The sequence below is a fragment of the Myxine glutinosa genome, chromosome 12 (genome assembly GCF_964187855.1).
Source record: "Myxine glutinosa chromosome 12, kmMyxGlut1.1, whole genome shotgun sequence".
Taxonomy (NCBI): Eukaryota; Metazoa; Chordata; class Myxini; order Myxiniformes; family Myxinidae; genus Myxine; species Myxine glutinosa.
The window spans coordinates 107,800,837-107,822,413 of NC_136272.1; the positions used below are offsets into that span (position 1 = coordinate 107,800,837).

The 21,577-nt window shown below is 46.6% G+C and overlaps 1 protein-coding gene across 1 annotated transcript in view; it reads right to left on the reverse strand.

Moving 5' to 3' along the window:
- The window catches only part of MYCBP2 (MYC binding protein 2), a 381,848-nt gene that overhangs the window by 166,465 nt on the left and 193,806 nt on the right, over nt 1–21,577 (reverse strand). Inside the window, 13 exon segments of the mRNA XM_078766193.1 lie at nt 87–187; nt 385–500; nt 587–642; nt 15,154–15,357; nt 15,970–16,114; nt 16,271–16,443; nt 16,563–16,621; nt 16,949–17,036; nt 17,183–17,301; nt 17,493–17,715; nt 17,817–18,035; nt 18,161–18,261; nt 20,135–20,280. Coding sequence (XP_078622319.1) covers nt 87–187; nt 385–500; nt 587–642; nt 15,154–15,357; nt 15,970–16,114; nt 16,271–16,443; nt 16,563–16,621; nt 16,949–17,036; nt 17,183–17,301; nt 17,493–17,715; nt 17,817–18,035; nt 18,161–18,261; nt 20,135–20,280 — 1,750 coding nt within the window.

Here is a 21,577-nt window from a genome sequence, read left to right on the forward strand (position 1 = left end):
AGAAATGAGCCTCATGATCAATCCAGCACATCCTAAGCACAGCTAGTCGATCCACTGCACATGAAAATAAGGCTGATGTTAGTTACCTTGTTTGGCTGTTGTTCGATTTTGGGACGAGACTGCAATGAGCACACAGGAGGCGTAACTCCTTTTGGTGGCTCTTTTACCTCTACATCCAAGCCGGAGCCTGAAAAAAGCCAAAGCCATTGGTGGGAGCGAAAAGTACAAAGTACAGATCAAAAATGTCATCAATCCAATCAGCTTAGCATATGTGTGGGGGGTTGGTAAACCTAATAGCAGCTTTAAGACAAAACCAGGACATGTGGTACAAAAAGTTATTGTGCAACAGATTTTAAAAGGACATGAATCAATCATTATTTGTACCAGTTTCGATGTCATCAATGGTGACGTGGATCTTGTACGGCCCAACGGCACCCGGGGTCCAGTTAGCACTATACGTACCATCGCTGTTGCTACGGACGAGCATGGTTTCACTGGGCCTGTAGCATAAAGGAAAATCTGGAGATCTGTTCAAGCTGTGGCCGTTAACACCAGTATTTAAGACAAACGGAGCAGGGAAGCTCACCGCTTGGGTGTGGGAGAGGCTAGTCTAAGTTCTTCAAAGGAATACTTCTCATACATCTATGGATACAGAAGAGAGAAAAACAGAAGAGTAAAAAAATCTTTAGAAAACGACACATAATGTATAAAATACCGATCTGGGTCTTCATAGACCAGTGCAGAGGATTTCTCCCCAAAATTACAACCAGAATTGATCTATAAATTGGTTTTCTTTTTTAAAAAGGCACACGAATGGTCACGTGGGCTTCCGCATCCACGTGCTAACCAGTGGTTTCCAACACTGTCTTTTCTGCCAAGACGACAGAACAAAACGGCAGAATCCAAACTGCCCAATAATTGAAAATAGTAATGATGGAGTGTCCTAGGTACAGCATCTCAAAATTAAAAACCCGTCCGTATGCGCTTTGTCCTCTGAACTAAACTTGACGAAAACAACAGTGAAAACAAATTGTACATTTTATTCATTCGTGTTATCCATATTCTCGCAATAAAGGTTTGTCGAAGATTTGATGACAAAAGCTCAAATGGTAAAAATGTTACGGCATGGAAAGATGCACTGAAGCTCAATGGTAAATAAACAAGAAGGATGTTGTGCATAGCACGCTACTTGCAAAATCCAAATAAACAATATGCTTTTAGGTTTTGTTTGGTGACCAATATGAAAATTATGTTCAAACTGGAAGAATACCCAGCCTCCAGGTGAGTGGAGATTGCGCATTACTTGCTGAAGAAAGTACAGCTGTCTGTGTATTGCAAGAACACAACAGTAATACACCAGTTTGCGCAAAGGATAGGTTCCTGTGAGATTCTTTACAATGGTCCTTTCTCCTTACAGACAACTCCTATAAACCAAATTCACACCCAACATCGGTGGCACAAACACCTGACTCCATCCACCATAAAACTTTCAAGTGAATGAATGAATGAAAACCAAGTGAATGAATGAATCAGTCTGCAGCTGATTCAGCTGCAGCAATTATTATATATATATATATGTATATATATATGTATGTATATTATGTATATATGTATATATGTATATATTGTTGCGGAAATGAGGATTGTGTTTTTTTTTTGTGTGTATTATTATTATTGCTTTATTCTGAGCCCTCCTTGCTCCAGTTGTGTAAAGGTCAAAGGGCGTTCCGGTAGTTAATTCCATAAAGCATACACGTCAGCCAATCATAGAATACCCCTGTTCAGTAGTTTATTTCCTTATTATGTGTCTTAGGGTAAGGCGTTGTCTTCCATTAAAATGACACTCCATTGCACCAAGTGAAATAGATAGATTCCCTTCATTCCCATTCCCAAAAACCTCCATTTCCCCTTTCGTCATGGCCAAGCCTCAATTTGCCAATTTCATCCCCTCCAAAGCCGCCATTGAACATGTGCTCGGGTCGGGGAAGAAAGGCGTGCCCGCCCGTCGTCATCAAGGGCGGAGCCAGAGGGTCGTGCGACCAACCATGGCCGAGGTGAGCACACCGATGGGCGTGTCCTGAAGGCCGGCGGCTTAATCGCTGGAGGCGCTATAAAGGCACGCGCGCAAGAAGTTGCGAAGAGGTCCATGGGAAAGAGCTGAGTTGTGTGGTTTTGGTCAGAGTTGGTCGTCAGTGGTGGTCAGTGGTTGTGTTGAGTTGTCGGCGGTGAAGAGTGGTTGGACAAAGAGAGAGGAGAGAACCCGTCACGCCAGACCCCCCACCAGCGCGTCGGCTCCACCAAGCAGCTCCGACCCGTGATCCCGCGCACACGACAGGATCGGTGACATCAGCGGCCGTCGAGGTCCAGCCCGACGTCCCGTGCGGGATCAAGCTCCAGCCAGCTCCGTGCCGTCCTCCCCCTCCAGCCACACACCTCCTTCCAGCCAATCCACTCTGCAATTCCCCGTGTGAGTCCGTTTCTGTTTGTTCTGTCCTGGGTATTTAATTAAGTTTGTATAGTTAAGCTAGTAATTTTCACTGTGTCACCTGCTTTTTCAATGTTCCCTGTACATAACCGTGACTGCTCCTTTTGCTTGTGTGTGTAAATAATAAATCCCGTTACTCTTCTGTACGTCTTCTTCTTCCTCTTTACATTCAGTCGCTTTAGAGTTTTCCATATTGAATATCTGTGGCGCGATACGGCCAACGTTCGGGTGAATTGGGGAAACTGTTAGGTCGCGGTGCCATCCGCTCGGCAAACATAACATCCTTAACCGCGGACCGTAACAATTGGTGTTGGGGAGTGAGATACGAGGCCCGAACCAAATTTTTAAAACATCTATAAAAAATTGTCAAAATTTGGAGCGGCCGAAATTTGGTTTGTTTTAAAGAAAAACCCGAATTTTGAAATCGCGCCATGGCTGGTCAAGGCGATCGGATGCAGGTGGGTGAGCTAGAGGAGGGGTTAGGAGTAACCCAGGATCAGAGGGACGAAGTAGAGGAGAACATTGGCAATGTGGTTGAGGAGGTTTCAGGCGCGCAAAATGGCGTCTCGCACATGGCTACGGCGCCCGCGACCGTAGCAGCGCCACCGGTGGATTTGAACCTTTTTATGATGCAAATGAAGGCCCTTATGGACAAGAATAGTGAGCAATTGGGAAACCAAATCGGAGGATTGGAAAACAGAATGGGGAACCGGATGGATGCTCAGGGTGAGCGATTGGAGGGCCAAATGGGACAAATGGGGAACCAGATGGATGCTCAGGGTGAGCAATTGGAGGTAATGAGGGACGAAGCGAGGGGTACCGGTGAGGGATTAGACAAGAAATTTGGGAAGTTAGACGACAAATTTGAGGGGTTAGACAACGGGATAAAAGAGGTGAAAAAGGGGTTAATGGGGTTAGAAAATAGTGTAACGAATTTGAGAAGTGTAACGGATTTAAGAAGTGTAACAATTTTGAGAAAGTGTAACGAATGTGAAAAGTATGGTTTTGTTGTGTGTAACTGACCCTCGTAATGTAAAGAATGGTCGCAGCTCGTCCTCTTAGTTAATTCCATAAACCTACACACAGGACACGATATATCCTTTTAAATAGTTAGTCCCTTATTCTCTGTGTAGGCTAAGGATGTGTTTCCCACTAGTTTGACTCTTCATTGCACCGAATTAAATAGGAGTAGGCCCTCTGACGCCCCATGGCAGCTTCCAAGTGCCAGGTTCGCCACTTTGCTGCAATTGCCTCTTTAGGTACTTTACTGCATTTTCATCTGCCGTCCACTTTGCTGCATTTGACTCCATTACGCACGAGGTAACGCCGAAGAAGAAAGGCGGGTCTCCACCTCGTCATAGAGGGGAGGAGTAAGTCGGCCCCGCTCATCCAACCCAGAACAAGGGGTTTGGCTTGAGAGGGCGGAGAGAGAACGTTTGGGGAAGGTTCGAAAAGGGTGAAGGGCGGGGCCTATATAACCCGCCGCGGGACGCTCCCAAGAGATACGAGATGAGCTTTTACGGAGATGGGTCCAGGAGATGCGCTGGAGACGAGCAGGTGTGACCGAGCCGCCGTGAAACGTGCCGCGCTGCAGGAAAAGCGGCCCGGGGCAACGCAAGGAGCGCACGAGGCAGCAGTACAGAGAAAGGAACTTCGCCCGCGCAGTTTGGGACCAAAGCTCGGCTTCTTGACGGCGGTGCCTTCTGGCCCGACCGTGCCCAGTACCCGCTGAACCTTCCTTGCCTCTAAAAGCCACCCATCTCCAAGCCATTCATTCCTGCCTGCATTTCCCCGTGTAAGTGTGATCGTCCGTCTGTCTTTAACGTTGTCCTGATGTTTATCAATTAAGCTTGTATAGGTAAGCTAAAGATTTCACTGTGTGCCTGCTCCTTCCATTTTCTGTACATCACCAACTGCTCTCTTTGCTTTGGCTTGTGAAAATAATTAATAAAACCTGTTATTCCTCCGTACGTCTTCTTCTTCTTCCTCTTTACATTCGGTCGCTTTAGAGGTTTCCATATTGAATAGCTGTGGTGCGATACGGCCAACGTCTGGGTGAATCGGGTGAATCGGGTGAATCGGGGGAAACTGTTAGGTCGCGGTGCCTTTGCTCGGCAAACAACATCCTTATCCGCGGACCGTAACAATAGGATGGAAGACAAATTGCGGGAGATAGGGGAGCAATCCGCCCGAGAAATTAAACAAATGGGAGAGCAGATAGAGGAGGTGAAAATCGGGGTAGAAGCCAAATTGGATGCTCAGAGGGATGAATTAGGACAGATGAGAGTGGCATCTACAAAAGAGATGGAGGAGATGAAAGAGGAGATACGACGAGGTGTAAGTGAGGAGGTCTCGGGGGTACGCGAGGAGGTAAAGCGAGGTGAAAAGCGTATGGAGAAAGAGGTGAGGAATAATACGGCTAGGTTACAGGGGGGAATAGAGGGTCTGACGAGGGGAGTAGAACAGCTGACAGTGGGACAAAAGGAACTAGTGGACCAAGTGGAAAAGAACACTGCAATAATCGGGGGGTTAAAAGCGACACAAAAAGACATTAAGAACGAATTAATAGCGACACAGAAGGAATGTCAGATGGTACATGAGGGGTTGACGAAGAAGTTGGAAGAGGTGACAGAAGTAATGGAGACGAAGGACCGAGAGGTAAGGACGCACATAGAAACGGTTAAAGTGGCGTTAGAGGAAGAGATAGAGGGGGCGCACTGGGAGATGAAGGAGGTAAAGGAAAAATTAGAGGAGGTGGAAGAAGGGGTGAGTGAAATTAAGAAGAGACGAAGGGAAACTAAAAAGGAAATAAAGGAGGAGGTAATGGAATTGGTACAAGGTCTGTGCTCGAATCGTGATGATGTGCTCACTAACCAAATAAAGAGTTTGCAGGTGGCGAAGGAGGTGCGGAGACGAGGTGCAAAGGTGAGTGGCGATATACGAGGAAATGTATATGATGTGAGGGGAGCTTCAGTCGGCTTGGGGGTTGATTTGGATCCGGGTGTTCGTGAGAGGCCGTTGGTGAAGTGTGCGACAGGTACGGTGTGCGAAGGAGGAGGTGTGCGAGAATGTCCGACTCTGGGGTGTGTGAGGAAAAGTGCGCGCCAAGCAGTGAGTGTGCTGTCGAGAGTGAGTTGGTCGTAGCGCGTGTGCGAGGGAGCACATGGAAGCGCGGTGTGGTGAGTGTTACAGAGGAAGTAACAGGAGAGTGTGCGCAAGAGGATGCATGAGAAAGGTGTGTAATGGACGGGTGCATGGGGAAAGAGTGCGCTGTCAAGAGTAAGGGAGAATGCACGCCTGTGGTGAGTGTTACAGAGGGTGTAATGGGAGAGTGTGCGCAAGAGTGTGCGCGAGAAAGGTGTGTAACGGACAGGTGCATGAGGAAAGAGTGCGCTGTCGAGAGTAAGGGTGAGTGCGCTGTCAAGAGTGGTGGTGAAAGTAGTGAGAGTGACACGGAGCGTGAGTTGGTTGTGGCAGGTGAGAGGATGTACACCTGGAATGGAGGGATGCACACCTGGAATGTTAGAACGCGTATGGGAATGCACGCTGGAGTTGGTGGTGAGGCACGTAGTTGGGTGTGCGAGTGAGAGCACACCTGTGGTTGTCACAGAGGAGGTGACCGAGGGGGGGGGCGCGAAGAGGTGTGTTGGTGAGGTGTGCGAACGACGAGTGTGTGCCAAGGTGTTCGGTGGTCAGGTGTGTGACCAAGTCTGAGAGCGAAAGAACAAATGCAATGACGAAGTATGCGGGGTGTACGGGCGGCGTTGGAGCACCGAGCTCGGTGAGGGTGAAAGGGGTAGCGTATGCGTGTGAGCATGCAGGTGAAGCATCGACGGTAACCGGGTTAGCGGTTAGAGCGACTTATAGCCGAAGCGGGCCTTCGGTGCGTGCCGGGTTTCGCGTGCCGCGAGGACCAGCGGGGATCCGAACCACGGCGGTTTCGAAAGAACCGCCGTACGCGATCCACGCTGGGCCTCGCTTTGAACGGCCGCGTCCGTGCTCCACTAGGCGGAGCGGGCAGCCCGATAGGAAGGGTCGTCATGGCGACCCCTTTTTGTTGAGGCGTTCCGGCAGGTCGAGATCGGGCCATGGGATGGCTCCGTGCCGAGGTGGTGCGTGGGATCTCGGCCCGGGTAAACCTCCTTCCCTGCACCGAGTGTCGGACATATCCAACCGCCGGCACCAAGCAACCCGCATTCATTGCTCGGCCGTGCTGTAGGAGTGAATTGGCGCACCGAGAGGCATTAGTAAGTAGACTGTAATGATGAGGATAGTGGTCTGGACCCGAAATTAGAAAAACAAAATTTGATGATTGGCAGACGATGGGTAGTGATTGGCAAATTTTTGATTGGCTGAAATTTGATGTGCAAAATTGGTAGTGGGAGATGCCCGATGTGGTGGGATGGCAACTCTGTCATCCCTCACAACGGGGGCAAAGGAGCACTAGTTTTATGGGGTTTATGGCAGTGAAAACTAGCCCGGGTGGGTTAGGATATATCGTGTGTAGGGATCTAGAGATTGACAATAGGTAATGGTAAGGTTAGGTTGCTAGATTGGACAGGTAGCTGGGGACACAGAGAGGGTAGTGGATGATAATGACGTGGTATGTGCTTAGTTTAAAGGGAAGACGGGGAGCACTAGGTTAGCAGGGCACCAGGTAGATTAGATGATGCCGTGTGTAAGGAACAGGTGTGATTGCACAGGTGTGCAACTGAACAGGTGGATGGAGCAGTGTATGAGTGAGTGAAGGTGATGAGTATTGTGCTGACCAAATGGTCCAGGAAGGACGGAGGGTGCAGGTGGCACCAGGTGTGATTGCACAGGTGTGCAACAACAGGTGTATGGAGAATGGTTGTGTGAAATACATGGAGTGTGGAATACATGGAGTGTGGAATACATGGAGTGTGGAATACATGGAGTGTGGAGTATATGGAGTATTGGAATAGATGGTCGTGGAGTGAGTATGGTGGAAATTGTGGAGTGGAGTGGATGGTGCGAAGGTGTGAATGGGGGAAGAGTGGACCCCCATCACGAATACCCGGGGCGGGTAGTGTAAGTGTTAGGTAGAGGGTATAGGTAAATTGTGCTTGGATATTGGCATCTGTGGTGCGGGTGAAAGAATGGTATTTGGATGGGTGCATTAGTGTTGTGGAAATGGCTGGGCGTGTAGCCTGTTAGTGTGTGTAGTTGGTTTGGGCACTCCACCACTGTGAGAATGTCGGCCAGGTGAGGCCGCAGGTGGGCTCTGGGAGCCGGTAGTTGTGGATGGGGCACGAGGATCCGGAGGACGGACCCGGGTAGCCCAGTGCCAGAGGGCACCAAGGGGTGACAGAGCCAGGAGGGGCCTTCCCCAGTTAGTTAGGTTAGGGTGAGGAGCTAGGTAAGCTCGGGTGGCAACTACAGTGGTGGAGGTGTGCAGGTGGGTAGACCTGCTGGGAGAGCTACACGTCTCAGCCCAGAAATTGTGCAAGGGCACCGGGAGATGAATCGGGGGAGTGAGACCCCAAATTGAGAAGCACCACAGTTTGGTCAATGGGAATTGGTTTTTAGAACCCATAGTGTAAGTTGGCCAATGGATTGGCAGGGAAAGACCCCGGGTAGTGTAAAGTGTGTTAATGTCATTTAGAGGATAGTTAGGATTGAAGTCTCCTCGCACCATCTGCATCCGCTCACCTGAGATGACGTACCTCCACACCATGCCAGGTTGTTTTGATTATTTTTATTGATGCAAATGTTTGGATTGTGAGACGCATCATGACGTGGGTGTGACATTGTGCTTTGATGTTCCATCTCTGCCTCCTTATGAGGATTGATGATGAATTGGTGATGGCAAATTTTGGATAGGGGGATTGTGGAGACGAATTTGGTATAGGGGAAATATGGGGAGACGTGACGGTAGCGACGGATTTGTAAATGTGTAGATTTTGTAAATGTGGGGTAAGGGCAAGGGTAGAGTAGGTGACAGGGGGGTGACGTACGGAAGGGACGAGCTTTTCTCACTTCGCTCTCCATACGCATTTCGCCTTGCATTGCCTTGTTTGATGTGTACCCTAGTGACCTTACCCCTTGCTCATCTGTCTTCCCCCCTTTTGTCTCCCACATGAGGACCTGGGCGCCGAGGGGAGCGTGTGTGAGTCCGCCATTGTGTGCCCGGAACTCCCAGAACCAGCTGTCTACATCGATGCACCACATTATGGACCACATGTCTGTGGCTGAGCACCACTGATGGACCCCATGGGTTGGGGCATGGCCCCTCTGCTGGAACCGGCCATGAAGGACCCGAAATCTTGCTGGCGGACCTTGATCACAGGGCACCGATGCCCCACAGGTGAACCACACTAGTCGGCCCCTGTGGGCCATAAATAAATAAAAATGGACACGTTGGGTGCAAGTTTTAATACAAATAGGCCGCCAGCAAAGGAAGATGACAACATCAGGAAGAACATAATAATAGCCAGCAGAGGGAGCCGAAGAGCAAGAGACCACCTGCAGGGTTAGGGGTTGTTGTTTTTATTTTTATTCAGTGAACAATGATGACTGTGCACCGATTGGCGCTTGAGGGTGTAGTGGTGCGTTTTGGGTGCTTTCATGGTGCGTCGATGCAGAGCAGACTGTCTCCCCCCCAGAAAGAACAATCACAGGTCCTGGGTTGCGTTTTGTAAATAAAGTAGCGTCATTGTAAATAATGCTCCCCACCGTAAATGTGTAGTTTGAAGACCATTCCGCAATTCGGTTAGCTGTGGGCGTGAGTCTGTTAGGTAGGGTGCAATGGAGCAGCGGGACATATTTATTTATGTTTTAAGACTGTCGCACGCAGGGTCAGGTTAAAAGTAGAGGGAACTACACCTACGTGTCACACTAAATTAAAGTTATAGGCCCGGGACGTGCCTAAGAGGACGAGGGTGCAGTGTTGCGGAAATGAGGATTGTGTTTTTTTTTTGTGTATTATTATTATTGCTTTATTCTGAGCCCTCCTTGCTCCAGTTGTGTAAAGGTCAAAGGGCGTTCCGGTAGTTAATTCCATAAAGCATACACGTCAGCCAATCATAGAATACCCCTGTTCAGTAGTTTATTTCCTTATTATGTGTCTTAGGGTAAGGCGTTGTCTTCCATTAAAATGACACTCCATTGCACCAAGTGAAATAGATAGATTCCCTTCATTCCCATTCCCAAAAACCTCCATTTCCCCTTTCGTCATGGCCAAGCCTCAATTTGCCAATTACATCCCCTCCAAACCCGCCATTGAACATGTGCTCGGGTCGGGGAAGAAAGGCGTGCCCGCCCGTCGTCATCAAGGGCGGAGCCAGAGGGTCGCGCGACCAACCATGGCCGAGGTGAGCACACCGATGGGCGTGTCCTGAAGGCCGGCGGCTTAATCACTGGAGGCGCTATAAAGGCACGCGCGCAAGAAGTTGCGAAGAGGTCCATGGGAAAGAGCTGAGTTGTGTGGTTTTGGTCAGAGTTGGTCAGAGGTGGTGGTCAGTGGTTGCGTTGAGTTGTCGGTGGTGAAGAGTGGTTGGACCAAGAAAGAGAGAGGAGAGAACCCATCACGCCAGACCCCCCACCAGCGCGTCGGCTCCACCAAGCAGCTCCGACCCGTGATCCCGCGCACACGACAGGATCGGTGGCATCAGCGGCCGTCGAGGTCCAGCCCGACGTCCCGTGCGGGATCAAGCTCCAGCCAGCTCCGTGCCGTCCTCCCCCTTCAGCCACACACCTCCTTCCAGCCAATCCACTCTGCAATTCCCCGTGTGAGTCCGTTTCTGTTTGTTCTGTCCTGGGTATTTAATTAAGTTTGTATAGTTAAGCTCGTAATTTTCACTGTGTCACCTGCTTTTTCAATGTTCCCTGTACATAACCGTGACTGCTCCTTTTGCTTGTGTGTGTAAATAATAAATCCCGTTACTCTTCTGTACGTCTTCTTCTTCCTCTTTACATTCGGTCGCTTTAGAGTTTTCCATATTGAATATCTGTGGCGCGATACGGCCAACGTTCGGGTGAATCGGGTGAATCGGGGAAACTGTTAGGTCGCGGTGCCATCCGCTCGGCAAACATAACATCCTTAACCGCGGACCGTAACAATATGTATGTATGTTTATATGTATATATGTATATATATGTATATGTATATATATGTATATATATGTATATATATGTATATATATGTATATATATGTATATATGTGTATATATATGTGTATATATGTATATATGTATATATGTATGTATGTATGTATGTATGTATGTATGTATGTATGTGAGTATGTGTGTGTGTGTATGTGTGTATGTGTGTATATATGTATAAATGTATACATGTATACATGTATGTATGTATGTATATATATATATATATATATGTATATGTATGTGTATATATATGTATATGTATGTGTATATATATCTATATGTATGTGTATATATATATATATATATGTATGTGTATATATATATATATATATATATATATATATACAGTGGTACCTCGGCTTACGAGTGCCCCAACGTACGAGTTTTTCGGGATACGAGCCGTCGCTCGGGCGGTTTGTTGCTTTGGGATACGAGCCGAGATCCGATGTACGAGCTCAAAAAATTTATTTTTTTGAATTTTCCGGTTGTGGCTTCCGGTTCCGGTCACGCGGTTATCTTGCCGTGAAAGCATCTCTGCTTGGATATAAAACACGCAATCGTCGAAATACATGAGCGAGGAATCTCCTTGCTCCAGCCGGTGACGTCATCGGCGGGGATCCCCGCCTCCAGAGTGGCTGGTCACGTGACCGCCAAAGCGTGTCGCGCGTGCGGGTATAATGAGCTACACCTGTGGATCACGTGACCACGGAAGCACGCCTCGCTTGAGAGGCATGGCTTTCGGTTTGCGTTTTGCTTTATAAGGCGCGATAAATGGGCTTTTGAGTGTTAGCGGTTCATGGCGTTGACGGTTCATGGCGGTTCATGGCGGTTGACGGTTCATGACGGTTCATGGCGTTGACGGTCAAAAACCCATTACATCAATTTTACCAGGCACTGTACAGTAAGTACAGTGGACACCAAATGCACGGTGGAAGGCTAGAAGTAGAAGATCGTCCAAGACAAGTGAGAATAAGCCATACTTTGGAGGAGATGACGTCATTCGCTGGTCCGATAACCAAAGATGTGGTATAAAAAACCAGGTGAGCTAACAATGCAGCAATGAAGGAATTCGGCCAAGGCACCGGCACACAACGACCTACCTACATCGAAAGACTCAATGCCAATGGTGACAGAAGCCAAGACGGCCGGCTTAAACACCGCCGAAAGACCACGGTGTACCAACTTACGATGCAGAACATCTTGCACTTAATATGATGACAACAGGTGCCATCCTCTGACGTACCATTACAGGTACAGGTACAGTACACGTGAGCACAGAGCAAAAGTTCACTGAAACCGAGATTAAGAAAAAAGAAAAAACACCTCGTGGTCCGTGCTCGATATCCGAGTTTCAATCTTTTCAAACACATGATGCTCTCGGTCACGGTATCTCCTGCGAGCTGCTTCTCCTTCAACCACACAAACAACAACTTCTCCATATCTTCATGGATAGAGGTCCGGAGCTTTGAAATAATCGTAACGCCCTTGGCTGGCGTTATAGCCTTTATGGACTCCTTCTGCTTCAAAATCGTACATATCGTAGAAGGAGTACGATCGTACTGCCTCGCCAAGTCGACAACACGCACACCTCACCTGGCATGCTCTTCTCCTCTGCTTAATAAAACCAGTTTATTTCTTTACATTCTCTTGTATTATGTACAGTATATACGAGGTCGTGCTTGTTTATACATTATTTGTTATTTATAAAGTACATTTTTGTTATTTAAAAGCACCTAACAAAAAAAATTGGTGTTTTTTTTTTGAGGCTGGAACGGATTAATAGCATTTCAATGCATTTGAATGGGAAAATTTGCTTTGACTTACGAGCGATTTGGCTTACGAGCTCCGTCACGGAACGGATTAAACTCGTAAGCCGAGGTACCACTGTATATATATATATATATATATATATATATATATATATATATATATATATATATATATATATATATATATATATATATATACACAACGTAATGTTACGGATTCGGCACTTATTATTATTGTTGTTATTATTATTATTGTTGGTTCTAAGTATTATGGTTATTGTTGTTTAAGGGAAATGGTTATTGTGGTTAAAAGGTTAAAAGCGCCCATGGAAAAGAGACAGGAAGCCGGAAAACGACGACAGAGGGAGGAAGAAGAAGAAGGCGGGAGGAAAAGGTGGAAGGAGACGCACGTCCTGCAGCTCCGTAGCGAATGTGGTCGAGCGAACGTCGCGAGTGAACTTTGAGTCCTTGAAAGGAATCTCGTGCGATCGGTGTTATCGCTGTAGGATTGAGAAACTTGCGTAGTCAGGTATAAGCGTTGAGGTTTTGAAGAATCCCACGCCAGGTCGCTTCGACTCACGTAAGAGCCGTCGGCCATTTTGAACCTCGCGCGTCGTTCACTGACAAAGGTTTTTCCATGTCAGCTTGTCTCACCCTCCGGTCGTTTGCCGGGGATGGGTGTGCAAAAGCGGCATTTGAAGATTACGTTGCGGTTCGCCGATTGAACGGTGACGGTGCAAGTCTGGATCGCGCCTTTGGGCTTTCCTTTTTCGCCGCCAGTTTGCTGTGGGTTTGGACTACGGGACGGTCCACGCATTGCCTACACCCCATTACTCACCTCATCGCCGGGATCACCTTTGAGTTATAGAGACATTGAGTAGGGTTCCTTTTCATACACTGGGAGCGCAGTGAGTGATATTACCTTCGAGGATGGTACTGTTACGTGGTCCTCCCGGTAACTACCTGGTCTTGGTGACCCCCGGACCGTGGCAGGACCCCACCAGAAAGATATCTGATTTATACGCTGTCGTAATGCAATCAATATGAAAGACACAAACAATTCAGGTCAATAAGCAACCCCACACCAAGGATCCGGATTAATTAATAATATATTCTCAATCCATCAACAACAATCAACAATCAATGGTGTAGACTCATCAACAATAGCTCTAAGATGGCCATCTTATATATTCCTCCCTTGAGCCCCACTCACGACTCCCTCCATGGTCAATGTCTCTCACAATGTCTCTGTACTCCTGTAGTTCGATCTCCGCACGCGGGCGGTTGAACGGACCCTTCCTGACGTGCTTCCACCGTGCACGTCCCGTACCGGCAACGGCTGCTGCCGCGGACACCTCCTCGGCAGCCCACCGAGGTCGGTGCTCGTGATCGCGGCTTCGGGGCTCGCAAAGCGCGCGAGGCCCAAGGCGCCTGCCGTACGCGTCCTTGTAGACGTTGAGGTAAACGGTGTCGGACGCGGGGTTCCGTGCAGGAACCCACGGCAATTTGACGCGTAACCGGTAATTACCCCGCGCCGGTAACTCCTTTCGCCAGACGGACTATTCAAACTCAGCGTTCCCAACGCTGATCAATATCGACACCGCTCGCGTCGGAGCTGGGCGAGGAAGAAGATGGCCGCTTCTCCCGGACCTCGTGTCTCTCTTCTCTTCCGGTTCACCATCCCGTTTCCGGTCTCCTGTTATCCTATCCGGAGCCTCTAACCATTTAACCACAACAACCTTTAATAGAATAAACATTAATAAGCAATGACATGAATAATAATTCACCTAAACCCAGAATCCGTAACAGTACCATCTTAAGATATATTGATTGTATGGTTGATTGCTATCATTGTTGTATTGTTATTCCTGTGTGCTTTTTAATATATTATTTGTTTGTGGATAACCATTGGTGTGGTTTCAATATCGATTTTGACACGGAATAACATATTTTTCTGCCGTGGTTCCTCTCGGGGCTCAGAGGTATACCGGGACCAGGAGGTCGGGGAGGAACACGTAACAGTAATCATACTCGAAGAGCAGAACAGAGCCAAAACTAGCGCAGCACTTCGACCGATGTGCCTCCGCCCACATTATTACATCATTATAATACTTGTACCAAGTTTGATTTAAATCCCTTCAGCTGTTCTCAAGTTATCACATTTTTACCTGACATGACCTCTGACCTTTTATAAATATATACTGTATATACTTACATCAAGTTTCGTCAAAATCCCATCACTGGTTCATAAGTTGCTGCAGTAACAGAATTTCTAGCCGATGGGACCTCTGACCTCATAATCAAATACATTTATCTTTACATCATTATGCATACTTACACCAAGTTTTACTGACTTAGTTCTCTTCAGCCGTTCTTATTTTATCACAGTAACGAAAACGTATTACAGAGTCTGACCTTTGACATCTTTCCACCGAAATCTAATCAGTTGCTCTTTGCATCAAAATATATACTTGTACCAAGTGTTGTCAAAATCTAATCATTGGTTCACAAATTAGCTCGGTAACAAATTTCTTTGCCGAACATGAACTTTGACCTCATGACCTCAAAATCGAATCAGTTCCTCTTTACATCATAGTACATACTTGATCTAAGTTAAATTTAAGTTTGATTTAAATCCCTTCAGCCATTCTCAAGTTATCGCGGTAATGAAAACATATCACAAATGGACAGCCGGACGGACAACCTGAAAACACAATTCCTCCAGCGACTTCGTCAGTGGAGGCATAAAAACAAAGCTAAGCATCCTCTCACCTTCATCATGGTAATAGCAGTGTAGCACGTATCGCGGATGAGTGTTGGCTCATAAGGAGCCTCGAGCTTTGGGCAGGGTAGGCCTCCGAACGTGAGGTCTCCGAGGAGTATAGCGGGGCTCTGAGAGCCGGGGATGTGGTACTTCTTTGCCTCAACCTCTGACAAGCTAGACTTCTGTCCCCGTGGCACAGCCTTGACCTCGACCTGGGAAGATGGTGGGGGAGGGGTGGTGAGTAATAAGAGTACAATAATTTAAAGAGCAAAATATAAAGGAAAAAAAGAGAAATGGTAGTTAAAAGAAAACAAAAATCATTTATTTGTGATAAAACGAGCCAGAAGCAAGACGCCTGACAAAGATTTCCGGATTGGAATTAAAATAAATTGATTTTTAAAAAACCAAAAAAAAACAAACACCTTTATTGATAAATAAATGTAAAATTCCTTTTTATACAGTGATTGATTGGATTAACTGAATAGCAGAGTGGTGAGAGTGACGCAGCAATGCAGCAGAGGAAGTTGTCATTGTCATACAAGGGAGAAATGGGAAAGGAACAAACATAGGCCGCACAAGTCGGGGCATAAGCCAAAGGAACCAAGTGGGCTGATTCGACATCAAACATGTAAGCAGATAGGAAAAGGTGACAATATAATAAATATGGAGAAGTGGGAGTGGATAGGAGAGTAGAGTCAGTGCAGAGAATATAAAAGATCAGGAATAGTATTCGGGAATAAAACGAGATGGTGACTTGCCACTTCAAAGAACTATTTTGAAAGAGAGCAAGCAAAAAATAAAATGGAAGCATATCCAAAAAAAACCTTCAGGTTTGGTCCATGGACCGGTTCCCCATATTGGTCACGAGTTTGTACAGAAATTATGGATGGCCAACTACAACGCAGCTCATCCTGTCGCAGCAGCACGCTCGTCTGCCGAGGCTCCACATATGAATCTGGCTGTAGCCACCTGTAGAGAGAAACCAACACACGTTTAGTACGAGCTCATTTTGTTCAAAAACATTTATTGAAGGTAAATAAGAGTAGGGGTAAGGAAAAGCTAATAATGAGACAAAACAAGTTGGGTTAAGAGAAGCAAGTAAGTATGCATAGAAGTAATGATAACCTGGCAAGGCGCCCACCGCTCGTGCCTGGGCAGCACGACGTGAAATCGTCGAGGAAGGCCCGCTCGGTACACTGCTGGCTCAGGGGCAGGTTATCTTCAAGCGCCTCATGGATTGTGGGTGCATGGGCCAATGCCAACCCCTTGCCCAACAAGCCCGAGTGCACCTTGTACACCTATGTGGGCATATCATCAAGAAAATTACATATATATATACACTTCTTTTTTTTTTTTACAATGATAACGATGTTATGTTCGGAATGGTACAGCGACAATGGTATGTAAATGTTATCACCTGCAACGCAGCCTCTTCCATAATCTCCAAGTCAGTCTCGGTGTCGGAACCTCCTCCAGCTGCAAGCACATGGAGGTAAGGTAAAATATAAATGGAATGCCTGCAGGTTCGGTCCACAAATAAATGCTTACGTTCAATCAAATTCAGTGAAGAGAGTTGTGAGAGCAAACCAAAATAAAGAAAGAAGAGGCGCAGAGTAAGAGAGGGATCAAAACGCGTGCTCACGTGTTGTCCCAACATCTTCGATTTGGCATAGAAATTAGCGAAAGCGGCAAAAAAAAAATGACTGCCCGAGCCACATCAATATAAAAGAGAAAAAGCATCAATTAATCTTTTGTCAAACATAATTGGAGGATCTCAGAACGACACATTTGAGAGGAACTTACCTGGCAAGAGACAAAGCTCCTTTTTCATGAGTGATGTCGAACACATGCTGCCCAGGTGAGAAAGCTCTTTCTCGAGCAGAATTATTCCCTGGCGAGAAAACACACATCGTAAAACCACAAGGGAACCTCGAATGTCAAAATAAGTCAAAATTCAGAAAGGTCACATCTGGAGCTTCATTCGTGATCGGCATATTCAAGTTGAAAGGACAAGAAAACCATCACATTTGCCTTCACCTCATCCGAGCCTGGGCTGAATTCGTAGCCGATTACAGAACATTTAAAGCCATAAAAGGAAGCCTTGTCATCCTTCACGTAATCCGAGGCAGTCTCCAATGAAAACACCAACTCATTTCCTGTGTGAAAGATCATATAATCAAATATTAATTGCAGGATTGGAACAATAAGACAGTTTTCTTGGATTGACTCACCTTAGCAAAGTTTGCATTTAAAAAAAAGTTTGCGTCAAGGTATGCTGCTGCCATGCAGTCTGCTCGCCTATGCTGTAAAAAGTTTTAAAAGCAAACAAGCCTTCCTGATTGCCAACCTGGAAATACTAATGTCATGCCAGGCCATCCAGTAGAGCCAGAGAATCGGCGCAGCTCCAGAATGCCGGACTGCATATCCGAAGCATGCTGGGACATTGCTGGGCCGATGCTCTGCGATGGCTGGTGAGGTATACATAAGCGAAGGCAATCTTCCGGCTGTGCAGTGCTGCACTGAGAGTCGAACTCCACAGTCATCCATCGCACGGACTCAGGAAAGGAAACCTAGTGAGTTGTATTAAAAATTAAATAATAATAGATGACAACAATGCAACACCGCCATTTGTAGTGAGAAAAGGTCCAATATAAGAGACAAAGGATCTTACTTGGTAATGGCAAACGGTAGCCTGTTTGTAAGGGTGCTCACTCTCCAGTGTTGCGTAATGGTTGGAGGTAGTGCAGACCATAGAGTTTGAGTCTGGCTGGGTGCCGGAAACACTCTCGATCGATTGATTTGGGTTGAACGTTGGAGGTGCAAACTTCTGATTGAGTAGGGCAACCATAGGGAGCAATTGCTGGACCAGGGAGAACACCTCCACGGAGACCTGGAGAAGAAGTACCATTAAGAGAGACCGGGTGTGTTAATGTTAAATTTAGAGTTTGCACCTCGATTGTTTTTGCAATAGATGTACCTGAAGCTAGAAGAAAAGAGTCATGTGTGACCATGTACCTTTGGGTGTGAAGCAGCTACAGGGCTGACCTGAGCCAACACCAGTGGAAGCAAAAGCGAAATGAGGCAAGATGAGCTCAGCACCTCAGGGGTATCATCACCTGAGTAAAAACAACATATGGACACGTGTACATCCTCAATACCAACCAGGATAAAATTAATTTGTATCAACTTGGAAGTTTTTCTTAAGCTTCGGCCTGTTTGGTTTGTCTGCCCTGACACTTCTGATGCTGTGACCCTTGGGTCGATGCCCTATGCTCACCGTCTATGCTCACCTAAAATCCTTGTAATTCTCGTAAATGTACATCGTCATCTCCAAATGTACTTGGCCTTTGATTTTCTAATTTACACTGTTACCTCTTATCATCCTTTTCCTGTAAATACAAATAATATTTGGACATTCTTCTCCATCAATAATTAGATGCTAGCATAAAATAAAAAAAGAAGAACTGAGCGTCACAAATCACAGTTTCAATGTTGTAAAAATGGCTTTCACTTTCTCAATCTAAACAAATAATATATAAATATACCCAACCAGCTGAGCAATGTTTTTTGCAATTAGACACTAAATGGTGTTTGAAATGTTTTTATGTTATTCGGTGAGGAAGATGTGGGTGGAGTTGCTTTTCTTCTGCAGCATTTTGACCCAATTCCAAATTGCCATGAGGGCCGTTAAGGATTCACCATGATGAATGAACTGTAACATGTGGATGCGCCGAGGCAGGGCAACCAGATTATCTCTGCTCCAAATGTTAAAAGTGGGATAAGCTGGATTGTAACAACAATCCGATAAGGATACTATAATCTTGGGGCTGGCTTCGTTATTTACAAGCTGAGAATGCAAAACCTCAAAAATGCTGCCTTCACACAGATTTACACCGCAATATCTGATATGCAATACCACAAAGTCGGCTCCAATTGCTGAACCTGATGAAAAAAGGTAAACTAAACCTACACATTTTACCTTAAAAAGGGTAACCAATGACCAATTTGAATGTGGAAAATAACTTAATTGTTGGAGATAATACAACAGTAAATAAAACGAGAGTGAAGTCGATAACGCACCATCGCAAGTCCCCATGCTTCCCACCTCAAGCAAAGTTGAAAGATGGCAAAAGAGTTCCACCAGGAATGACCCAATATCAAACTTTGAGTTAAAAATATATATTCTGTTTTGACCCATTTAATCCGAAGCCACCACCCCCTGGAGCATGGACAAGGGGTAAAATCCCAAAAATTGTTACGTTTCATGTCTCCCACAATGTTGATTGCATTTACAAAGTTTAATTTTAAAAATGAAATGTGCAGAATATGAGAATGGTGCAGAGTGCGAGAACGGTGCAGAGTGCGAGATGGGTGCAGAGTGTGAGAAGGGTGCAGAGTGTGAGAAGGGTGCAGAGTGTGAGAAGGGTGCAGAGTATGAGAAGGGTGCAGAGCATGAGAAGGGTGCAGAGCATGAGAAGGGTGCAGAGCATGAGAAGGGTGCAGAGCATGAGAAGGGTGCAGAGCGTGAGAGCAGTGCAGAGCGTGAGAAGGGTGCAGAGCGTGAGAAGGGTGCAGAGCATGAGAAGGGTGCAGAGCATGAGAAGGGTGCAGAGCATGAGAAGGGTGCAGAGCGTGAGAAGGGAGCAGAGCGTGAGAAGGGAGCAGAGTGTGAGAAGGGTGCAGAGTGTGAGAAGGGTGCAGAGTGTGAGAAAGACGCAGAGTGTGAGAAGGGTGCAGAGCGTGAGAATGGTGCAGAGCGTGAGAAGGATGAAGAGTGTGAGAAATGCGCAGAGCGTGAGAGTGGTGCATAGCGTGAGAGTGGTGCAGAGTTTGAAAATGGTGTGTTCGCCTAAACTGTGGTGTGCTCATTCTTGGAACCCTTGCACGTCTATATATCTCCATCACTGCCAATCCCAACCCTCTGGATTCCAGAGTAGAGTTGTAATAGATGTATGAAAGGCCAAGTGGCTTTATCACGCAATCCCGTACCAGCTCGATTAAGTGCTATTTCAAGTAATTCAGAAGCAACAGCGGCCACGGCCGAGATGACAGCCAGGATGCGTGCACGGCTCTGGTCTTGCTCATTTGCACGGCTGGTTGATTGTTCAGCCCCAGATTCAATTTCACTCTCGGTCCTGCAATAAAAAAATAAATAAAAAAATAAATAAAATACAAATTGTAAATTCAAACACAATTAATAAATAACAACAGGTATTTTAAAGCCATTTTCCCTGCAAGAGCGGGGGTCAACCTTGCGGTCCCCATGACAATCTTCTCCATTTTGCCCTATTTTCTGCATCTCCCCTTGTTAACCCCCTTGCCCGCATTTCTTCTTCGACCATCTTTAGCCAAGTCTTTCTCGGTCTTCCCCGTCCTCTACTTCCTTCTACATTCATTTCCATCACTCTTCTCAACCAGTCACTATCATCCTTCCTCAACACATGACCAAACCATCTCAAACTGTTTCTCTTCACAGCATCCATCACAGGCTCTATTCCCATCAGCTTTCGCAATTCATCATTTGTCTTCCTCTCTCTCAACGATACTCCGCACATCCACCGAACCATTCACATTTCCACCCTTTCCAGCCTTCGTTGCTGCTCTACGTTCATTACCCATGTCTCGCTCCCATAAATCATAACACTTCTCACACATGCAGCATACACCTTTCCCTTCAGGTTCGACGACACTCCCCTCCTAGTCAGCACGCCACTCAGTTCCTGAAACTTCTTCCGTGCACATCTCACTCTAGCAACCGTTGCCGAGGCTGATCCACCTTCTCCATTCAGCATGTCTCCTAGGTACCAAAATGTTTTCACACCTTCCAGCTTCACGCAGTCTCCAAGATCCAACTCAACATTTCCTCCATCTGCAGCTCCCTCTGTGCACACCTTGCACTTGAATGTAGCTGCCACACTGGTTAATGACCATCTCAAACCACTACATTTTTGATGAACCCACTCAGCGCACATTGTACATTGAATGGAATTCACTCCGACAACCTTCCTGCACACAGCACACGGCCACTTCCCACTTCTTTCCACCTCATCACATGCTTTACCACTTGCCATCACCTTCGTTTTTCCGATATTCACCTTCAGACCATCCATACTTTCTGCAATCAACACCAGATCATCTGCGTACAACAACTCCCACGGTAAACCCTCCTTTACGTTCTGAGCCAGCACCTCCATCACAGCTACAAATAGTAGTGGACTAGGTACCGACCGCTGATGCACTCCCACCTCCACCTCAAACTCACCACTGTTCCCGTCCTTCGTCCTGACAGCTGTGAGCGCTCTTTTGTACATTGCCATCACTACTCTGTTCCTCCTCCACTCCTAACTTCCTCAATGCCCATGTCACTACTTCACGTGGAACCTATCAAATGCTTTCTCCAGATCAACAAACCCAAGAAACAATCTCTTCCTC